General features: G+C 45.6%; 2 protein-coding genes across 8 annotated transcripts in view; one reads left to right on the top strand and one right to left on the bottom strand.

Annotated features, from left to right (window-relative positions):
* Positions 1-22,069, top strand: part of LOC149352431 (tachykinin-like peptides receptor 99D) — a 578,367-nt gene that overhangs the window by 507,603 nt on the left and 48,695 nt on the right. The gene's annotated exons all lie outside the window — the stretch shown is intronic.
* Positions 1,723-22,069, bottom strand: part of LOC149352434 (uncharacterized) — a 180,654-nt gene continuing 160,307 nt past the window's right edge. Inside the window, exons 1-2 of one of the 4 annotated variants that reach the window (XM_089581608.1) lie at positions 18,563-18,643; positions 1,723-2,569 (exon numbers count right to left, since the gene is read on the bottom strand). In XM_089581608.1, the coding sequence (XP_089437734.1) occupies positions 2,174-2,569; positions 18,563-18,634 (468 nt within the window). In that variant the 5' untranslated portion in view covers positions 18,635-18,643 and the 3' untranslated portion in view covers positions 1,723-2,173. Of the gene's footprint in view, positions 2,570-15,951; positions 16,074-18,562; positions 18,644-22,069 lie in introns of those variants that run through there. The other 3 variants (XR_016290795.1, XM_089581607.1, XR_016290794.1) reach the window with 3 other exon arrangements.

The raw sequence follows: 22,069 nt of genomic DNA on the forward strand, positions 1-22,069 counted from the left end.
GATGCTGTGCACTTCTTAATGCACACTTTTGGAAATACATTTACCGTTGCAGGTCAGCCAGTGCCTGGACAATGTACCTACCCCCTTTGCCAAAAGTAACCGAGCAACAGGTTTTTGCTTCTCAACCGTATAACGGAACATTTACAAAATCCCTAAAGCCCGAAAGGCATCAAAACGTAAGGAAAAGGGGGACCTTACTTCACACAGATTAAGTGCTTAAGGGCTGCCACAAGTGCTTCTCTACCGGGCTGAGAAACAAACCTCCGTTGCCCGGTTACTTTTTGCAGAAACGGTACCAGCTGCCAAATTAACGATGTATTGAAACCTTTGCAGAGCAACTAAAATGGACGGTTAGACCATCAAAATGCATCATTGTGCGCGTCTGTATGGCACTAACAGCGTTAATCTGCGATAGCGAGCTGAACCGCTGGTTCGATATTGCCAATCGTCCTACGGGCGAGAGCTTTGTCGTGTCATGTTGGTGCCACTTGTTAGTGTCCCGAGAGACCCTGTCCCCAGGGTCTATGTCCCCTTATTCTTAATCTTGCGGGAGTTTATGTGATTAAAGCTGGCGCTTGGGCAAGTTGTCCATGTCCGGGGCAGTCTTGATATTAGTATTCTTCAGGTGATTCTGGTTTGGTTTATAGGGTTTAACGTCCCAAAGCGACTAAGGCTATGAGAGACGCCGTAGTGGAGGGCTCCGGAAATTTCGACCACCTGGGGTTCTTTAACGTGCACTGAAATCGCACAGTACACGGGCCTCTGGAATTTCTCCTCCAAAGAAATTCAACCGCCGCGGCCGGGTTCGAACCCGCGTCTTTCGGGTCAGCAGCCGAGCACCATAACCACTGAGCCACCGCGGCGGCTCAGGTGATTCTAAAATACAGTAGCCGGTGAAAATGTAAGAGACAAACGCTGGGCGTTTTTCTCTTGCATTCCCGCATGTGCTATTATTACTCTTGAGCAACCTCTTGTTTACTGATGACAGTCCTTCTTGCCGAGCATCTGCCTTCGCTTCTTCATGCTTAAACTAACAGCTACTTCATGTACGCTGCGTGATGTTGGGCCCGATAACCTCAACAAAAAAGCGTTTGTATGCGGCAGAAATAAAAAAGAAGCGACCCTTGGATGCGGCCAACACAGTGGCAGCATCTGTAGTAGTGCGGCAGATATATGCGTGAAAGATCGAACTCGAGAAGGGTAGCTCTTCTGCGAAGCTTTTGTCGATCAAGTGCATTTTTCAGTGATAACTGCAGAGCAAGTTTGGACTGATGCGCCTCTCTTTCATTCGCTACTGCGAATTGTTCTCGCCTGACAAATTCATCTACAAAAGCAGGCGTGCGACCGAGCTTTCAAGAACTGCTCCATGAAGTAGTGTACCCTATTTCTGTTTATATTCTTGAGGTGGTGGGGAGGCTCTTTCCAGCTCTATTTTCAGGCTGCCCTGTCTCCTCTTTGGCCACTTCTGCTCAAATGCTTCACGATAGTTTTTTCGGGGCATATCAGCGTGGTTTGGAGAATTGTGGGAAATAAAAAGAATAAAATGCCCCTATTGCGCCTTTGTGAGAGTGTACAGTGTACAAGTGAATACTGGACAGATTATATAGAGAGCATAAGTTAGCAGGAGAGAGGCGAACTTGAGCTAATGCCGAGCTTCTCGCTTGCTGTTGTCGGAATAGAATACAACCAGGGCAAGGAAAAAAAATACATCCACCGTCGCAGTTGGTTTTTGTTGATGGTTTTTATTTTGTAATGTAAGATATTCGGAGCACATGATACAGGCACAAAACAGAGGGCGTCCCTTTGTCATCAAATTCACACTCCTCAGCCACACTTTATATAGACTAGCGCTTCAGTGATCTTGATGAATTTCTGTACGCAGTGGCGTGGGGTATCACTGAATGGTATCAAGCAACAAAATATGCTTGGTTCCTAGTGAACACTGCCTTCGCGCATGGCTACTGCCAAGCTACGGTTCTCATTTCTGATCACTGACATTCTACAGACGTGTGGACACAAAGCTCACGCTTTTAGCTACGCTGTCTCCAGAAATCTAAACCATTCGCTGCTGCTTCAGACGTTCTCGAGACTCGATTCTTCTTGTATCCGCATGTCCGTAGAAGCCTGAGTGCATCTGCGAATACCATTTAGCTGTTTTCTCGCCCTAGTTTTCTTATCCCTTGACGGCAACCTTCGCATAGCCACCACCGAGGCCGCCACCGAAGCCGCCTCCGTAGCCGCCGCTGACCAGGGCACCACCATAACCACCGCCGAGGCCGACGCCGCCGTATCCGCCGCCATGACCGTAGTGGCCGAACAGCGTAGAACCATGGCTGACCCGGTTCACGTTATGCACGGTCTTGACTAGGAAGGAGGGTCCGGGAACAGTCTTCACCAGGCCCAGTCCATGTCCCAAGCCTCCACCGTATCCGAGGCCGCCGCCGTATCCCAGACCGCCGAAGCCCCCGCCGAAGCCGCCGCCGTATCCCAGTCCATATCCTCCACCGTATCCTCCCACAACTCCAGCAATGCACACACCGGCAAAGCCGCAGACGAAAAGGGCAACAAACTGCGAAATAAACGAGAGGAGACATCAGCGGCCCAGCACTGCACAAATTATATTTGTACAAAAAGGAAAGTTTTTGGAGCCTTGGAAATCTACAATCGTCTTTCTTCCCTTGAATGAACGCTTCATCATTTATCGCACTTCCACAATCTGTTTCATAGATTCAGCACTATTCAAGCTTGCATTCAAGAAATATATTGCGCCATTAATTTTGAGCCTATCCATAAACTGCACTCAGATTTAAAAGTGAATGCATAACGCCAACGATGTTTTCAACATAAATAGCATGAAGAATGATGCAATATAGGCAATTTTACATTACAGGCTAGAAAGGAACGCGTTTCTGAAACTTTTGTTGCTTAAAAAGAAATGTTTTTCCTGGTACCCTGGAACAGCACCATACTGAAACAGTCGCTCTATCAACAAGCTAACGAGGACACCTGATTATAGCAGGACGACGTCAAACTGGTCAACAACTCGGGGCGGGAATACTGTTAGCGTGACGCGTTTCCTTTTTCAAAACCCAAAGGAACAAATATTTTCGGCATAAATGCTGAGTGTGTTGTGGAAAAAAAAAGATGCGTTAAAGGCAAAGTTCTTTCTTTTAGAGGAAGTTCTTTCAGAACATGCAATTTATCCAGCGAGTTTTGGTCTCGTTTGGCAGTTCTCCATATGAAAGCACAGCTCTTTCACCATGTCACCTGTCCGAAGAAACTCTCATAATTGTGCACGCGTTCATTGGGGGAAAACACAAGCGGCGGCAGTGGTCACATTAGCTAGGCAAAGACGAACGGTGGCCGCAAATGCCGTCACCGTTTGTGCTGTGCCGACAGAGGGGGCTTCCGTTTCGTGGGCCACTGTGCTGCGCTCCGTCTCCCAACACTCACCAGGCTCTTCATGGCTGGATTAGGCTGTATCTTTGCAGTCGACGAGGGACTTGTGTTTCACTGGGGGCTGGCAGTCGCTTATATAGTCGGCGAAATCTACCTTCCGATGCACCGAGACAATTGGTCAGCCAGAGTGGTCATCCCTCCCTTCTTTGACCAACATACACTTGCTCTCTCGTCGCCGCATTTCCGCTTCTCGTAGCCGCGCCCTATTTCGCGCTATGAAGAGCATTTAGAATGCCGGCGATGGACGCAGTTGTCGCCCTATCGGCTGCGACAATTAAGCAGCCAGATTTTTTTTTTTCTTTTCTGACAAGGTTTCTCCTGGCCGTCCCTCCCCGGACGTGCTGACCGGCGCCAGTGAAGAAAAAAAGGAGCGAGAATGCACGCCTTTTACTTAAACAAATGTTCGGCATTTGATTGCCGAGACTGATTACGTAAGTCGGGTAATCGAGACTAATTCAAAGCAGAACACCTCGCTCTCCCGACGCCCGTCGGGAAGCGGCCGCCTACTCCCCGCCGCTGGTGGCACGGGTGCGCCCACGAGCGCAGCCTGAAACAAGGCTCGCGACTGGTTATTCTGCTGGACGCGGCGCTCTGGAGACGTCTATTTTGAGACGCGCCTTTGGGTAATAATAGTAGCATGTCCGTTTCTGCGTATAGACAGGAAACCTTCTATGGGCCACGTTTGTCGGCTTCGTTCTCACTTCGCAGGCGTATGCACGCCGGGTTTCTTTCTTCTTTTCTTTCTTTTTATCTTTCTCCCACGATGATGCATTCGCGTGTATATATCACTGAGTTAAGAATGCGTTCGCGCTTGGTAAATTATGTCTACCATCCCGTCAAGGAAAGCTTGCGTGGGCGTTGGCCGTTTAGGAAGTGGCACCGGCTCGCAATCAGACAGCTCGCTTTTTTTCCAGAAAGTATTCGATATGAAACAGTTCCTAGCTGACTGAAGGCTGCTTCGTTCCGGTTTCACCTTAAATGGGGTCGTCTAGGAATGCCGATGGCGGACTGTTTCAGGAGCTATCTCATACATATCGCCGTGTTCAAAGAGTGGACCCAACCAGAGCTGCGACGAAAACAACGAACAAAAAGAAACAGCCAACCGCGACGCACAGATCCGGGAAGAACAAAGGAAATGCATGAAACTCAATGACGACGGAAGTGCGAAACGCACGACTGCGGCTCGCGACTTTACCCTTTGAAAACGCCGCGTTGTAATTCAATCACGCGATGTTACAAGACATGGAACATGACAGCCGCTCGAAAGTACCGCGGAGTTGTGTCCGATGAATAAATGATGTTCGTACTGCGGAGGAAGTCAGAGGCTAATGCAAAGTTCACTCGATATGGGCGTGTTTAGTACGCGAGTGCTATCGCCAAGCGAAGTAGCGGTTTAGCAAAACATCAAGGAAACGCTGCGTTCATTTGTTTTCCTTTTTAGATCTCGCAAAAAAAAAATTAAGGGTTCACAAACGAGGAAAGTAGGTTTACGCATCACTTTCTCAAAGTTTTCATTAAACTGGAGTGGTGTGGTTTGCTCTGCTAGTTGTGTGTTCACTAGTATCCTCTGCGTAAAAATTTGTTTTTACAATATAGTGACTCTTTGTTGGTAAAATCTTGTGCTATTCTTGAGTATTTCATCTTTGTAGCTGAATTTTTAACCTTTTCGACTGTAAATGTTGACATAATTTTCGCCACTATGTGCTTTGTTAGCCTCAATGGACTAATTCGCATTCACACTGGGTTTCTCACTAGGAAGCTTAGGCCGCCACATTATACTGCAGATATACTGTAGTAGACTGGCAAGTTAGTCTAAGCTCGCATCTGCGTCTTTGAAACTGGGAATATTTGGCTATCACAAACGGACATCAGAAGAGGGGGTGGTCGAGACATGCACAGACTCACACTGAATTTATTATGATGAGAGATGGTAAAAGCACAGTGAACTCCAGCTTGTGACGACAGCGTTACTTTGATTTTGTATGGCCTCTGAGCATGTTGTTGCTTTTAGGTTCACTGCATGTATGTCATCCTTCATCGCAATAAATACGCTTTGAGTCTGCGCGTGTCTCGTCCACTACCCTCTTATAAGTCCCTTTATGTAGCCCCCCTCCCCCCCCCCCGCTACCCCCCCCCCCCATCCCCCGTTTCCAAGATATGCAGTAGACGCCAAGACACTTATTCTCGAAGACGACTTCACATTGTAAAATCCACGTAAACCTTTTGTGCTTCGAGATATATTGCCTGGCCACAATTGGTATCAGTGGTAAAAAATGCGCCTAATTATGCAGCAAAAAGCAAGAAAAAATTAACTCCTCTAATCAACTTTCCTATATGCATATGTCTGCGCATAAAACTGTCAACTGCTGCACATCGTCGCACGACATCGCACGTCGGCATTAGCCTGTCTCCCTTCTGTGTCACGCCGCCTGCAACACGTGTTGTGTAATTAGGCAAATTAACGAGGAAGTTTTCACAATTAATATTTTAGCGCACGAGCAAGCTTCGGACGCTTAGGAAAGTTAGACGGTCTTGAATGACGAAAGTCATTATCACACATTGGTAAGCAAAAGGTCATTAATGCGTGGCTGAAATTAGTACATCATTACGACAAAAACAACCGGGATTCACTGACTGCATGGTCAAGCAGTATTGGGCTAAAGACGGATTTCACGCCGCGGGATTAGTGCTCAAAAGAGAGAGGGATTTGTACCGAAAACCTGCATATTAAAGCGGCTAAAACCCCTCACACTGATTGTCCCCTCACCTCTATCATTTCATTTCTCCAGTCTGCCTGCTATCCCTTTATTTCCGCTGCCCCAGCTCAGGTGCTTCCCGTAGCGATGGCAGATGCCGGGGCTAGCAAAAATCTTTTCCTTCCTTATTATTATTATTATTTTAAATAAAACCACTACTACTACTACACAGTGGAAGTTGCTTTATGGGAAAAATTGCGATAAAAACTCTTTAGTGCGAAGCATCGATGATGAATGCATAATTTTAGGTCTCACTGTCACCTATTCTTGCACAGAGGAGGGATTCTCCGTGAAAATGTGGGCAGTAATGCGGCGTATGTTTCGCGTTTCCAAGCGCTACTGTCCTAATATAGTATACGAGGTGTTTCAGGGAAACCCGATTTTTAAAAGCTGGTTTTTTGGTTAAAGACAAGCTTTTTGGGGCATAGTGATATCATTGTTGGCGGACACCAGAAAACAGGTGAATCATGTTAAATATGATAATCTTAATAACTGAATTTTAATACCTAACTTAGTAACTATTTCAGACAGGCGCCTGGTTGCAATTATAGACTTGTAGATAGCCCTTAATATTGGCCCTGTTAGTTTTTAGCAGTTTCAAAACGCAATAATCCTCACCACTGTGGCAACAAATTCTCCTTTCCCTTCTTCCTTGTATTCCTCTTCGTCTTCTCTGTCTTTGGTTGTCTTCAGTCTTCTTCCTTTTTTCTTGTTTTTCTCTTCATATTTATCTTTTCTTCACTTCTTTCCATTCTCTCCTTTTTTTCTCTTGGCTTGGCTTCTTGTTCCTTCTTTTCTCTTTCGTTTTTCTCACCCTTTTGGCTTGGCTTCTGTCTTCTTCTTCGCTTCTTCTTCTCCTTCTATTCTACTTTCTCTCCTATTTTTCTTTCTCTGTTGGCTTGGGTCTTGATTTGACTTGTCCTGGCTAGCCGCCTGTCAGCTTGGGCGCCAAGCCAAGTCTTCTTTCTCCTCTCTCTCTCTTAGCTTGGCTCTTGGCATGGCTTGTTTAGGCTTACGGATTTCTGCGACAACTACAGCTACAACGGGCTTCAGTTAAATGGCCACTGGCGATGAACTCCCATTAACGGCTCTCGTCGTGAAACAAACAAAAGGCAACGGTGAAAGTTTTTACACGCGTAACAGTAACAGGTCGGCGGACGCACTCATGTCAACTCACTCGGGCTCAATTACGCTCACATTCAGATCATGATCTAAGTCTTTATTCAGGACTGACATTCAAATCATGATCTGAGTCACGAGTGAGTCCGGACTCGCATTCAGATAATGATATGAGTCGTGAGTTCGGACTTAGTCTAAGATCATGATCTGTGTTTTCGCGGCGGCGGTGTGTGCGTAGTTTTTTTTTTGATCATTTGCTAACAGCGGAGAGGAGGAAAGATTTACTGCCGCGACCAAGAACGCTTGAGAGCGAGGCGGCTTCTCGACGTATGGGCGACTGAATAAGAGGATTCCGTGGAAATGACTACGACGGCGTTTTATCCCTATAGTTTACGCGGGTACGGTACGGCACATGAGGATGTGCCGGATAGGGCACCCCACCTCCCGCGCAGAGCGGAAGGTCCAGATGAGTCGTGAGTCGAAGTAAGAGAGAGCCCAAATCAGTCGTGAATCGAAGTGAGACGTATTGAGTGGTTGACCACGGATGACTCGTGAGTCTGAGTGAGCCCAAGCCCAAGAGAGTTAGGAGCCTCAATGAGTCTGATATGAGTTTCAGATCATGAGTGCGAGTGAGCTCGGTCCTCCGTGAATGTGAGTTTCAGTGAGCCCGTAGGTTGGCCAAACTTTTGTGAGTTTGCTGAGTGAGCACAAGTGTTTTTCGCTTTGGTATGCTAGCAACATAACCCGAAACGTCATCTCATACTGGCATTGACTGAAGATGTGCGGAAAAAATGTCTTGAAATACATTAGCTCTACAATTCATTTCACTAATTTTTCATGGATCACAAGCCTCTTGGACGTGAGCATTAATGAAAACAGCGAACTGAAGCTCTTTTTCGGGCATAATGCATGGTAAATGTCATCAAGATGCGCGAACAGTCCTCAGACAGTTGTGCCTTATTACCAGATCTTGTTCTTGCCGAAGATACAAAGGAACCCTTCAAAATGGGCCGTGTCATAGTACCATCTTCGAAGACCTTCCGCGGTTTCCCTACCGCGCATGGAGTTTGCAGGCCGGATGTCTCAGAGGGCGCATTCCCCACCGCTATTTAAGGGTCGCCAATGACACACAAGCGGCGCACGGAGAGGAGCAGGGGTTCGGGCACGATTTCGCCAAAGGGAATACGCTGAAGCAGCTGAGCTTCCCGAAAATCCCACGCAACAGACAGACAGACGCGCACAGACATTGTGGGAAACAGGTTCATCTTTTTTCCTTCAATTTTTCTCCTGGTGCGAAGGAAGCAGGCGTGGGTTCATCTCAACACGCTGTGTTTACTTTCAAGTTCCCAAATACCCCAAAGCTCCTTTTTTTTCGCTTTAGTCTCTTAAATACCCCAAAGCTCTTTTTTTTTTTCGCTTTAGTCTCACTTCATAGAATCTCTCTTTCGTATGTCTTGATATCTTTTTAGTTTGCTATCTTTTCTTTTATGCCCTATTTTCGCGCTCCTTCTTCTGCTCCTTAAAAAGCAAATACTTTCCTTGAAGCGTTTGTGTCTTCGTCTGCTTTGTCGGTATTGGCCTCGCAGCTCCTTTCTTCACTGTCAAATGGAACCTAAGGCTGACAAAGCCGGCACCCCTGCAAGACACACTGGAGAATACCGAGGTGCAAACGGCTTTGGAATTTCCTCTTCGCACACTGAAAGGATTAAGAAGAAAGTGGAGGCGAATGGGGATTTGGTTTAAGCTATGTTGTTTCATTTCTCTTCCGCTTTATTTTTTTTCCTTATTTTTCCCACGCCATTCAGATCTGCCGGCATCTTTACTTTGGCGCTGTTCATTTTGCTCGCCCACGCAGTTCTCTGTGCGTGCATAGCAGTCGGAAATACGCGAGGTCCAAAAATGAACGCTTGGCGTTCTGTTCTGCACCAGAGCGTTATTTTTCAATACGCGCACTGTCAGCACGTTCCGCAGAGCTTTCGTTTTGTTCCTGTTTTTTTTTTTTGTTACTTTGCGCCTGCAATTTTCAGAAATGCAAAATCTTGAAATCACATCGCGAACACGGGTGTAGTATTTGGCTTTAATATGGCCGCTCCTAGAAACAGTCCAGTGCCAGAAATATGCTAGGTTGATCTCCAGTTCCTTCAATCTAACAAAAGAAAGTAAAAAAAAGAAACAGGAATAGCTGCCATCGGCGGTGTGCGTTTGCTGACGGAAAGAAAATCTCAGTGGATAAACAAAAAGAAAATCTCCAAAAAGAAAATCTCAGTGGATAAACATCAGGGTGCTCGGTACGCGGAACTTCCAAAACACCGACTCCCGTTATTTGTTTTTTCAACCAGGCGCGTTCGATGTCTCATATTCGCGAGTTGTTAATCATGTTAACGACTTTACTGTAGGCTGCCTCGTTCGGCATTCCGGTTCCTGTCTTCCTTCTCTCACTGGTCTCAATCGGACATCTTCGCCTCATCGCCATCGCCACAAAGGTCTTTCTTTCCTAACTGGAAATGCTCTTTTTCTCCCCAATGATATGTTAAAGGCGAGTATCCGCATGAAATTTGCATGCAAATTAACATCTGCCGTCCCAGGCTTCGCACAACCTCAGAACAGCGTGCTCCTGTACTCGTCTTCGCTTCGCGGGCTATTTTTTATCAAAGAGGTCTCGAAAATCCTTTTGAGCTTAAAAAGTTACCGCGCACAACTACACTTCAAGCCAGAGAGGAGCGTTCACGTTGCAACCACGGATCTGTGCCGTTTTTTTTTTTATTAAGTCTTATTTTTTTTCGCTTTTGCTTATATTTTTGGTGAAGAAAAGTAGCCGAAAAAAAGTTGCGCACGCATGAATAGAAGAGAACAAACGCCGTGTCACTGTCCTCAAGTAAGCAGGACTGCATTTCTAGTGCCAAGAGGTGTGTAACTATAGTCGCACGCAACTCAGGAACGAAATGGCAGGTGTCCCTCAAATTAGACTTTCTAGCCAATAGCGTCGACCGATGCTAATGACATCATGGTTAATCTTTTAATCCGTTGTTAATCCCGTTGATCGTGCCAGCCCCCCTGCGATGTCATTCTACCGGGTTCAAGGTGATTAACCACGACGTTATATAACCGACCGATGCCTTTGGTCGACGCCGTTGAAAGGCATTTGCTGCTTCGTTCTTGAGTTGTATCCGACTATAGCACCATGTTTTTTTTTTCTCCTTGACGCAGCTTTCAGTGCTGGAAATTACGCTGCGATAGTGCATTCGGTTCCTGGAGGTTTTGACGGTTCTAAGCATAAAGCAATAACTCTAAATAATAACGGCCGCCGCGGTGGCTCAGTGATTATGGTGCTCGGCTGCTGACCCGAAAGACGCGGGTTCGATCCCGGCCGCGGCGGCTGGAATTTCTTTGGAGGAGAAATTCTAGAGGCCCGTGTACTGTGCGATGTCAGTGCACGTTAAAGAACGCCAGGTGGTCGAAATTTCCGGAGCCCTCTACTACGGCGTCTCTCATAGCCTTAGTCGCTTTGGGACGTTAAACCCCATAAACCAAACCAAACCAAATAATAACAACGCAGCAGCCATCCATTCATCACAGTGTTCTCAAGTGTTCAATGATCCCTTCTCTAACGCTTTCTACAGCGGTCATCTCTTTCCCTCGTCTCTTTTGCGTGCGCATCGGCTAGGCAAATTTTCGTCTGATAGATGCCGTCCTGTCCAAGTTAAGTTTACGAACTTTAAGATCTGAGATGCTATTTTTACTGCCACAAGCAAAATGAAAAATTCCGGGGTAAAGGTTACGGAAAGGTTAGGGGGAAATGTTGTTCATAAAGAATTAGTGTTACGTCTACATTTTGGCATCAAATAGCGTCTGCGAATATCACATAAATAACGAAGCATCGTCACACGCACCTGACAGTAGTGCTCTGACAGCCGATCAGCCATCCGCTTAGCTATCTGCTCGTGTTCATGACCTTCTAAATGACATATGTGTTTTGTTCTCTAACATTCGTAGTGTTGTTAACAAGAGTTGCGATTTTTGTACTCTCACCGACACGTGCAGTGCAGACCTCCGGTGCATTGCATCACTGCAAACCGGGCGACCTCACCGAAACCTTGCTAAATTCTAAGATATCGAATGATGAAATAGTCAAAAGAATTTCACTGCATACCGATGTGACCGTGGCGACAGAACACGAGGAGGTGTTCTGATAGCGGTCGCAAACCATCTGCATTCTTCACACGTGCCACTTGTTTCTTCTGTAGAAATCGTATGCACCTGTATATGCATAATCATCATGATGCAATCATCTGCTACCCGTCCAGATGCTCCATTTTCATTTTGTAGCGACCTTCATGATGTGCTATATCGAATTTTGGTTAGATTTCCTTATTCGCCAATTTCTTTACTTGGTGATCTCAGCATGCCAAAAATAAATTGGTCCGGTGCATCGCCTTCCACTCTGGATTCGTAATTAGACACAGCTGGCTTTACAAATCTGTGTGCAGACTTCAACTTCTCTCAGATAACTGCTCAGGCAACCCGTACCGCATCTACTTGCGCAAATATTCTTGATCTCGTTCTAACTACGTTTCTTGAGCTAGTTGATTCATTGACATTTCAGCCGGGCCTCAGTGGCCATTCCTTCGTTCGAGCTCGAAGGGATTAACAAACATATGCGACCTAATCCCAAATATATCATAGTTTATTCGAAAGCAGATTTTTTGTCCATAAGTGCAGAACTCGCAACTTTTTGAGATGAGCGCATGCCAAACTTTTCGAACCATACTGTGGAAACGAACTGGCGGCTTTTTAAAGAAAGCGTTCATCTTCTGGTGCAAAAATACATACATTTACGCATCATATCATGCGAGCATCCCCATGGTTCACCGCCTCCTAAAACGTATTTTAAGTAAAAATAAATGACTTTATCGCAGAGCCAAAACAGCGGTTCTGATCACTGGGATTTCGGTCGTGCCATAGCTTCTGATTATCGAAAAGCACTAAAAGACGCCAAGCGAGTTTTTTTTTTTTTTCCACAGCACACTTCCGTCATTGTTAACTGACAACGCCAAAAAATTTTGGAACATCATTGGTGGTTCCAAGCATAAAGCAATAACTCTACATAATAACAGCGGAGCAGCCATCCCTTCATCACAGTGTTCTCAAGTGTTAAATGACGCCTTCTCTAAATCTTTCTACAGCGGTCATCTCTTCCCCTCCTTTTTTTTTTTTCACTCGGTGCAGAATCGATTAACGGACCCAATTGTGGTTAACAGTCTTGGTATACGAAGTCTGATCAGTAATCTAAAGGTGTCTTCGTCTTCGGGAATCGACTACATGAATGCTATATTTTTTAAAGAATACAAGTTATTATTCTTCCATTTACTTCTGTGCACGGTTTTCGCAATCTTTGGATTCAGGACAGCTTCCCGGCGACTGGAAGGTGGGCAAGGTGGTACCAATATTCAAGTCTGGGGGTGCTCATTTTGCCCATAACTACAGACCCATATTGTTAACGAGTGTCCCGTGCAAACTGTTTGAACATGTCGTATATTCTAGTCTGGTTAAACTCCTTGAAAATCATTCGTTTTTTTTTCTTCGTCAGCATGGCATACGTAAATTATTTTCGTGTGAGATGCAACTCATCTCTTTCACCCATGACTTATTTGACGCATTAGACAAGGGACTTTTTATTGACTGCATATCTTAGATTTTCAGTAAGCATTTCATCTTGTTAATCAGCAACTATTTTCTCTAAAGCTCGATAAACTGAACAGTGACCAGACTATTCTTTCATTGATGGATATTTTTCTGCGTAACAGAACTCAATTCGTCAATGTAGATAACGCTTATTCTTCACTATCTTCTGTTACTTCGGGCGTGCCTCAAGTTTCGGTACTGGGGCCGTTATTGTTCCTAATATATATTAATGATTTGCCAAACTCCATTAACTCCACAATTAAGTTTTTCGCAGATGATTGCGTTATTTACTGAGTAATAAATTCCGTTTCAGACCCATCCATAATTCAATGTGACTTGAATGAAATATCTTGTTGGTGTAACACTTGACTCATGAGACTTAATACTAACAAATTCTTGGTTATGCGTGTTTCGCACCGGTCTGCTCATCTTTATCTTAGTCCCTACCATATTTCAGGCTCTGCACTTGAACAAGTGACAACGTACGAATATTAAGGGGTTTATATAACTGCTAACCTTTCGTGACAGTCGCATGTCGATTATATTGTTACCAATGCTAACCGCATGCTTGTTTTCTTACCTCGTAACTTTCCTATGGCTCCATCTTCTTTGATGCTGCTACTCTACAAAACCTTAGTGCGGTCGAAATTAGAATACGCGTGCTCTCTGCGGGACCCAGGACCCGGAACTCGAAACTGCTACTAATAAACTGGAGTCAGTACAGATTCGTAGCGCCCGATTTATAAATGTCTAACTTTTCTCGCACTGCTACTGTAACTGCAATGAAAAACACTTCGAACCTTCCTATCATTTCCCTTCGTAGAAAACTTCCTCAATTGCTAACTTTTCACAAGATTTACTCCTACAATCACCAAATAAAAGGCGAACTGCTTTCTGAGTCATCATTCATATCACCACGCACAGATAATCGTCATAAGGTACGCATCTCATACTGCCGAAGCAATGCATACTTTAACTCATTTATAGCGAAGACGGCCAGCGATTAGAACCAACTGCCCACCTTGGTTTGCAGATATTTCTGACACATTTTTATTTAAAACTGCCGCTGAAAACTGTGTGTTAAATTGCTTTGTTACCTAATCTGATCTTGTATTTTGTGTAACCTTACGCTTTTTCTTTGCTGTATTACACTTTGTTTTTGTTTTGCTCCATTTTGACTACTTTTTTATTCCACTCCCTTCTGTAACGTCCTCCTGGGGCCTTGAAGGTATTGTAATAAATAAACTTGTCTTAATAGTTCAAGAATGACTACAATCGGATACAAAACAAGCGTATACAGTGAAAATCCACCCACATCCACGACCATACCCATCGTTCTTCAACTATACGCAAACAGTCAGTCGTTAAAGCTTTTGTTTTTACCTGAGCAAAAAATTGACTTCAAGATGAAAATTTAAGCGCAATTATTTTGGTGACTGACTTTTTTGTGTAGTGAAATATAAAAATGTTGTTTTCACTTTCTGTTGTGATCGGTTAGAAGAGTTATAAAACATAATGCAGGCCATGGGCTGTTGTTGCCAACTGCTGCTTCTTTCACTTGTATCCTATTCTACACGAGCATTAAATATCAGACGAACGTATTCGCTATCTGATGCAAGTGAAGCTCCATCGTATGTTCAGCGTTTCATTTGAAATCAAATGAAATCTGATCAGCGCATGAACAATGCAGCTTTCCTTCAGGAGGTTTCTGTGTCTGCACTTAATCGTTGCAGTATAGTTAGTTTCTCTCGGTTAAATTTTTTGTGGTTGATTTTCTCCCTACTTGACGGAGACATCTGAAATCAGGTATAGCCCTGCTGCGTCACGAGCGGATTTGTAAATGAAGTCCACGAAACCTAATCCAACAGCTTTCCCTCTGCTAGGCGCTCATACTGAACAGAGCGCGGCGTACTTTTTAAACGTCCGTAGGACGTCACAGACGTGGAACGCAAATTCCAGGCAAAAACTTGACCTGGACGGTGTGAGGGTGAGGGTGGAAAGCAGTTGGGCTCATCTAAGCTCAAGGTAACTGGTCGTTCCTGTTATTGTCTTGTTTGTTTTTTTATTTTGTTTTTTGCACAAGCGGCTTCTCTGTACAGTCTTGACGGGTAGGAACAGCCCCGGAGGTGGCGCCCTACTTGCTCTGCCGCGCTGACAGCAGATCGCACTTAAAGCACCTATTGTGGGAGCGCGAGCAGTTGGCTTCGTTTTGACAGCATGCACTGCAAAGCCTGTCCCCGAATGCTGCCCACAACAACGCCCATGGCATTTAGATTAATGAGAACAAAAACCTTTTGTCCAAGCCTTTTCGGCTTCATTAACGGAGATATCTTCTATCGAGTTATTTACTTTAATTTTCTAGACCCTGCGGCTACCTCCCCCTCTATTCTTTTTTCTAATCAAGCGGTTTCATCAATCAATGTCTGAGAGGTTGAGCCAGGATCAAAGAGAGAGGGGATTTAATGAGAAGAGAGGCAGAGGGCTCGATTAGACTGTTCTGGTCTACTACTCCGTACTGCGCATTGGACGAAGGTAAAGGATGAGGCGTACTTTAAATTAAGATGAGGATAGAGAGAGAGGGAGAGAAAGAACGGGTGCGACGCGTGCGAGTCAGTACACAAGCTGCCTCATGGGCCTATTCATAGCTATAGAAGTGAAGTCCCGAGCTGCGGAAAGACAAAAATTGCCCAGTAAAGCCCAGATGGCTTGACAAGCAGGTTCTGTGCACGTGGATATAGCTTCGCTATTTAACTAATTGCACGAAACTTCCACGAAGGCAAGTCAAGCTATCTCTGGATGACGTCGCGCTTGCGGCGGCTGAACCCTAGCGCTTGTGGGTGCTTTCGCCTCTAAACCTACCAACATAATTCCGCATAATTCTAGGAACGGGTACGAAAAATAATCGAAAAAACGAATGGAAGATACGGGATCTTACCCAGTCATTCCGGTCAGAATTTCTCGCCCCATGCGTTCGTTCATTTTGGTGATTTCCTCGTCAGAGATGTGTTTACGCTTCTTCTGCACTGCGACAACTGAATTAAAAACATACCACCTGAATATCAAGCGCACGACGCGCGCACATCGGTGCAATGGCGTGCGTACAGCAGAGATAAGCCACGCACTTTCTGCGTTATGAGCCTGTGGCGCCATCTCGTTGCTGTAAATAGACCGATCTCACCACCGGTATCGCCATTCCACCACCTCCGCGGAGCCTGTCTGCAGTTGCAGTTCTTGATGGGGTGAAGAAGGTCGCAATTAATGAGCGCATATGACAAAAGCTCTGTTTAGTATAAATATAATTATGCTTTATTTGTTACTACGAATGCGTTCTTAACGGCAATAAAAGTTTTAAGTAAACGAATCCCGTGAAAGACCGCTAGTGAATGTTTTCCTTCGAGATAGTTATATCGTCTGTTGCTCACTACGTTTATATTTCAAAGCACGAGTCGTTTAGAACGTATTAAAGTGCGCGAGCCTTGACGGGTACCGCCCATGAATATACAGTGTAGGCAAATTGTCCCCTCTTGCCAAGGTTGCCACACACTGAAACATGGCGATGAGTTACCTAAGGCTGCAGTCATCACTGGCGCCGCAAAAGCGTGCTGGGAGGTTTAAACCGGCCCGGGCCGACAAAGAAAACCGGGTGGAATATGCTTTCAGAAATGCTATGGAATTTCAAAAGTAGTAGCAAGGAAAATAAACATCGAACAAAAAAAGCATAAATGTGCAAACTTTTCTACACTGATGTCTGGTATTGTGCAAAGTGCACTGCGGGCGGTGGGGAAAGGGGTGAGGGGCACGTGGACCTTTTAGATTTGGTAGCTTCATTTTTTTTTAAGCGCATTACAGGCCCTGGCAGTAGCGGCAATACAGCCGCGCAACGGAGGAGATTCGTGACCGCGCCATTCAAGCTTGTTTGGGCACTGAGTGAGGATTTCATTTGAAGGAATGTGCGTACCTTGGCGAGCAGTAAAACCAAAACAAACTCTCATTCCTTTCCACCCGACGCAGATAGCTCGCAATATTGCTGCTTTTTTCCTTCCTTCTCTCGTGCGCATTCTGCATGGAACAGGTGCTCCGCTTTACGCAGAAATCAGTGCACAGTTCGCGTACTTATCCTCACGATTCTGCTGCTTTGTCTGGCGTGGCACAAGCATCACTAGACCGTGGAGCGTACATATTGCGCGGCGTCCTTTGAACCGTCGAGGCAATGCCTCAAACGGTGGCTGCTCCCTCTGGCTTTAGAGAGTTAGTATGAGAAAACGATTGGCTGGCCGTGATTTGCAAGCAATGAACAAAATTGGAAGCAACAGAAATCTCACATGTAATCTGCAAAGACCAAGACGTCATTTTATTGCCAATTGGTTCGACTTCTTCATGAGAGTGAAGCGCGAACGAGGACGACCGCGAAAGAAGGAAGACAACACAAGCGCTTGCCCTTGCCTTTGCAATGTTGCAGGTGTGAGATTGGACAAACAGGGCGTTGTATTAATGAGAGATTAAGATAATGTCAGAGATCATTGTCAAATCCGATGTTTCACGTCTGCTAGTGCACTTCTGAAAATGTAAATCGTGTCAGCCCATTTTCCAAGAGGCGCCCATTTTGGCTAGACACAGGGATAAGCGCACGCGCGAAATAATCAAGGCGTTCCACATAGGGAAGAAAGGCCCCGAGTTGTAGTAGCCAGCCCTCGATTACATTATGCAAAAAAGAACTTGACTACCTTGCCTCCTCACTAATTTCACTTCTTAGTGATTTTTGCGGTTTATGGCCCGGTTAGGTGTTAGCTTTTATCGGTTTTTGTCTCCCGGTTTTTCCTTTGTTCTTTGTTGGTTGTTTCCGGGCATATTTTAAAAGCGCGGGTTTTCAGTAACAATATTTAGTTGCGAAGAAGCGCTTGTCTCGTCGTCTTCCTCCTTTTTGTGTTGTCCCGGTTCGCGCTTCCCTCTCAAAATGAATAACCTTCAACTCGCCCAACTCGCCATTTTGCTTCGTTCTACTTATTCTTCAGAATGTGAATAAAGCGCAAGCAGCGCACACAGCTAGCAACATACCACCGTAAATTTTAGCAACTGTCATTTGCGCTTTTCAAGCACTTGATTGTCCTTCCTGTCTCAGTTTTATACTTACAGTCGGCTACAACTAAAATCCCGGCCGTATATATATTTTTTGTTCAGTAATGCAGAACTAGCCAGAAATGTTTTCACCACTGCATAGTTGTATTAACCAGCTTGGTGCCCAAAAGGGAAGACTCGTTAGATCTATAAATAATGCATTAACCAGCATGTTACAACTCTTAGCGGTGTCCATCAAGTTCCCTCCCCCCCCCCCCCCCCCCCCCCCCCCCTGGTTGTAACCTTTTACCACCTGATTGAAGTGAGAGGCACCTCATTCAAGGGAAAGTTTGGAATGTTTTATTTTCCATGCGCATGTCACTTTTCGATGTACTCCTCAGTAACGGCGATGCGCTTCCAGCATCGTTTCTCTGGTCTAGCCCTGTCTTGCCGCCGTTAGGAAATGGCGGCTGGTGGTTTGCGTCACCTACCTCATACACCCCGCAGCTCGGGCCATCTGACTTGTGACGGTTTCCTGAAATGAATGAACATGTAAAGGACATGCAATATATGCATCTGATGATCATCAGTGCCGTAGGTGTCGCCAGCCAGCAAACGCACTCATTGTCCGGTCTCGTATGAAGAGCATGCTGATGTTACTCTGGACGCGCGCGACAATCACTCTATTTTCAGCACGAATTCATTTACTTTCGTTAAGTGAGCCTTGACTTCACTGAGATTGATAAAGGAATGCAACCAGGCAAATCAGCCTACAAGATAAGTAGTAAGTACAATTTTTTTCGGTGTTAGAGCTTGTTTAAGTAAATAGCAAGAAACTTCTTTCCCGATACATATTAAGCGTCCAGTAGGCCATAGGAGAAGTACAGCCTTTGTCAAAAGTTCAGAGCCCAGTTGGTTCGCTTCTAAGATACACCGTGTGGCTTGTGCCGCATCCCCAGCGTTCCAAAGCTCCTGAAGACAACACCTCTAGTCCTGCACCCTCCAATGGGTTGGAGTTCCAAGGATGCTAAAGGAGCCCCAATACACGACTTGAGAGAAAACCGCCTGAGCTCTACACTTTTGACAAAGCCTATACCTTTTGTTTCTTGTAATTAGTAAGTTTCGCGACCGGTTTGTTGACAAGTTACTGCGTGGTGAGCTTTCCTTGCAGTAAATCTCCGCAAAATATTAAGCATATTTGAAATGGACAGCCTCAATCACCGTTCTTCCTTTGTTTGAGTGGGCGTTGTCTAGCAACTATGGTGGCATACTTTACGCAATGAAATAAACCTAGAACTAATGAGGTAACACTTTTTATACTACAAACGCTATTCCTTCTCGTTCTTGTTAGCTTCGCGTGAGTTACGAAATGAGAAAGCTGAAGTGAGGTTTAGCAAATGTCGCCATTAAGCCTGAGGACATCATCATCATCGTCGCGATGACTCAGCCTGCTGCCCAAGCTGCTCTAAAAGTCTAACAACGTTTACTTTTCTAACTCCTAGGAAATTTGCTGTTTCGGGCTTTAAATGTTTATGGTCCTGTACGATGGAATCTTCAGGTGAGAACGGCTAACGCATCTTTATTTGCCTTCTGGCAAACGGCTCTAAGAGAATAGCAGAGAAGGCAAACGGGATCGATTTGTTCGAGGAACTCAAGTGGAGCTCGTTCAAAGCAATGTCTACAGAACGGAGGGCAGATTAAGTTTAAATACTACAGAGGTAGGCTCAAACGTCGCTGAAAAGTGGAATGCATGCACTTGACGCCACTGAATGCTTTGAGTAGAGCTCCGCTCCGGTACCTACCTATAAGTTTCTGCCAGTACACTTGTATTGCCTGGGCTAGGGATCTGCCTTCGTGAAGTCTTCCTCTGTAACGGCTCCCTGTGTAGCTGCAAGCTCGTTTTTTTGGTTACCTTCGGATTAACGGATAAACATCGTTTCGGGAGAAGTCACTTCTTTATGAGGTCCTACTATATATCGGTATCCGCCACATTTGCTGAATATACATAATATCCATTGTTCTTATATTGCACGCCACATGCGTGACACATATTTTGTTTTTGTATAGACCGAAGTTTCTAATGTGTGTATTTATTTGCTATGTAAGCATGGTTTATTTCCCTGCGATAGCACAAAGGGTCTTAACCAGCTGCCTGCGGTTGTCGTTTGTCAAAGTGTCTATTTTTCAATACACCTCTATGCCTGTGCAGCAAGTGACGTCGTGGCGTATAAGAAAACAAGGTTCGAGGAAGCTATCATATGGTTTCCATCTCTAATTATCGTATTCTGTGAGCAGTTTTATACTGCGCTCACTGTCTATAACCTCCACTCACGACAACATAACCTCGAGCTTGCGTGTCAAATGAGGCAAGACGCAATGACCTTGTTTCTTATTGTTGGTGAAAAAAATAGCGCAAACTAAGACAGCAAACACAGAAGAGAGGGGAGACACAACAAGTGTTTCTTATCCTCTGAGATCGTCTTTATTCATTAGGTGTCGCCGTCAAGGGGCCTTCTGTAAGGCCTTTACAAGTTAAAGCAAACGTACAAAAGTTTTCGTACCCTTTCTTGTCGAGCCATTAGGACGATTAAAGAAATTTGTGCGACATGCGAACGGCTTTTCTTCTTCAACACTGGCTCTGCCTTTTGCCCCTCTCTATAGTCTCTGTTTCCTCAAATCTTCATAACAAGCATCACATAATTCATTTTCGCCCTCCGACGAAAAGCACAGAGCAGAAATAGGCGCCATCTCTTAAAAAGGAAGCATTCCGAGTTGGCGTTACGCCTTCTTCAAGCTGCCGATAGCCTACACTGCACACGACGGCTTGCGGCGCAGCTATAACCGGAGACAGTGAAAGAGCACTCCGCGTAGCTTTTTAATCCCCCTTACTTTAATAATATCTGCACAGGCGGAGCTGCGCGATATGGAGGGTAAGAGCTGGGGTTGGGGAGGGGGGGGGGGGGGGGGGGGGGGGGCGCATAGCAACAGCTAGACCAAGACGGGCCAAAGTGGTCGCCTGGCATCCCGTAACTCCTCGCCTAACAGTGCCACTGTTCCCGGTGCGCTCTGTTACCCGGCTTCATTTGCTCACATGCAGTGATGGCTCGATCATTACCCAACCGCTGCCTTATTTTTCTCGCCGGCAAAGGTCATCATGGCGGCCGCGGCGCCACAACGCGTTGTCGGGGCGCGCGCAGCACAAGTGGCTCCGATGAGCGCCGCTCTCGGCATGAAAGGGACTCGTCTGTTGGCCGGCACGCCGCGCACAGAGGCGGCTGATTTCGCCATCTCGCTGGGAGGAGGACTTCCTCCCGCCCTATTCGTGCGGACGGCGGGCGCTTCTTCACTCGTTAAAGTGCTACACTGGAATTATGAATAAGACTCCTTGTCGCCCTGCCCCCGTATTTGTTGCTGTCTCCCCCCCCCCCTCCCTTTTTTTCCCGTTTATTTTTTGTCAATTATTTCCTCGTTCCTCTGCTAGAGCTGTTCCCTTTGGCACCCATGATGACGATTTCAATCGCTGTTCAGTCCACCCCTCAATGTTGTGTATTTTTGCGGCCATAGCTCTCTTGTAACGAATGAAAAAAAAAGCAAATCCCGCTTGTGTTCTTATTTTGCTGCCTGCTTGAGCCTGCAGGCCTTTCTTTTTTATTTTGCGGTTGCTCACCGTCTTCTTTTTTTTCTTTTGTGTACTTGCAAACAATCGTTCAAAGAAGTCATCTGAATCTGGGTGGGTAAAATCTGCGGCAGTTGTAGCAGCGTGTGCAAGCGGGTGTTTCGCCAGCTCTGCTTCTGCTCGCTGCTGTCCAAACAGTAGTCGTCGAATTGGAAGATGTCATCAAACGAGGGGAACAACGTAAATTGCTGTTTCGCCATCGGAACCGATCCTTTGCTGCGGCGGATCAAAAGAGTGAAGTGAGCAAACGATAAACTTTGATGAAATCAGCCCAAAAGCGACGTTGAATAAGACTTTGTTTCAATGCAAATCACAGTACACC

The sequence above is a fragment of the Amblyomma mixtum genome, chromosome 3 (genome assembly GCF_055824585.1).
Source record: "Amblyomma mixtum isolate Tamu chromosome 3, ASM5582458v1, whole genome shotgun sequence".
Lineage (NCBI taxonomy): Eukaryota > Metazoa > Arthropoda > Arachnida > Ixodida > Ixodidae > Amblyomma > Amblyomma mixtum.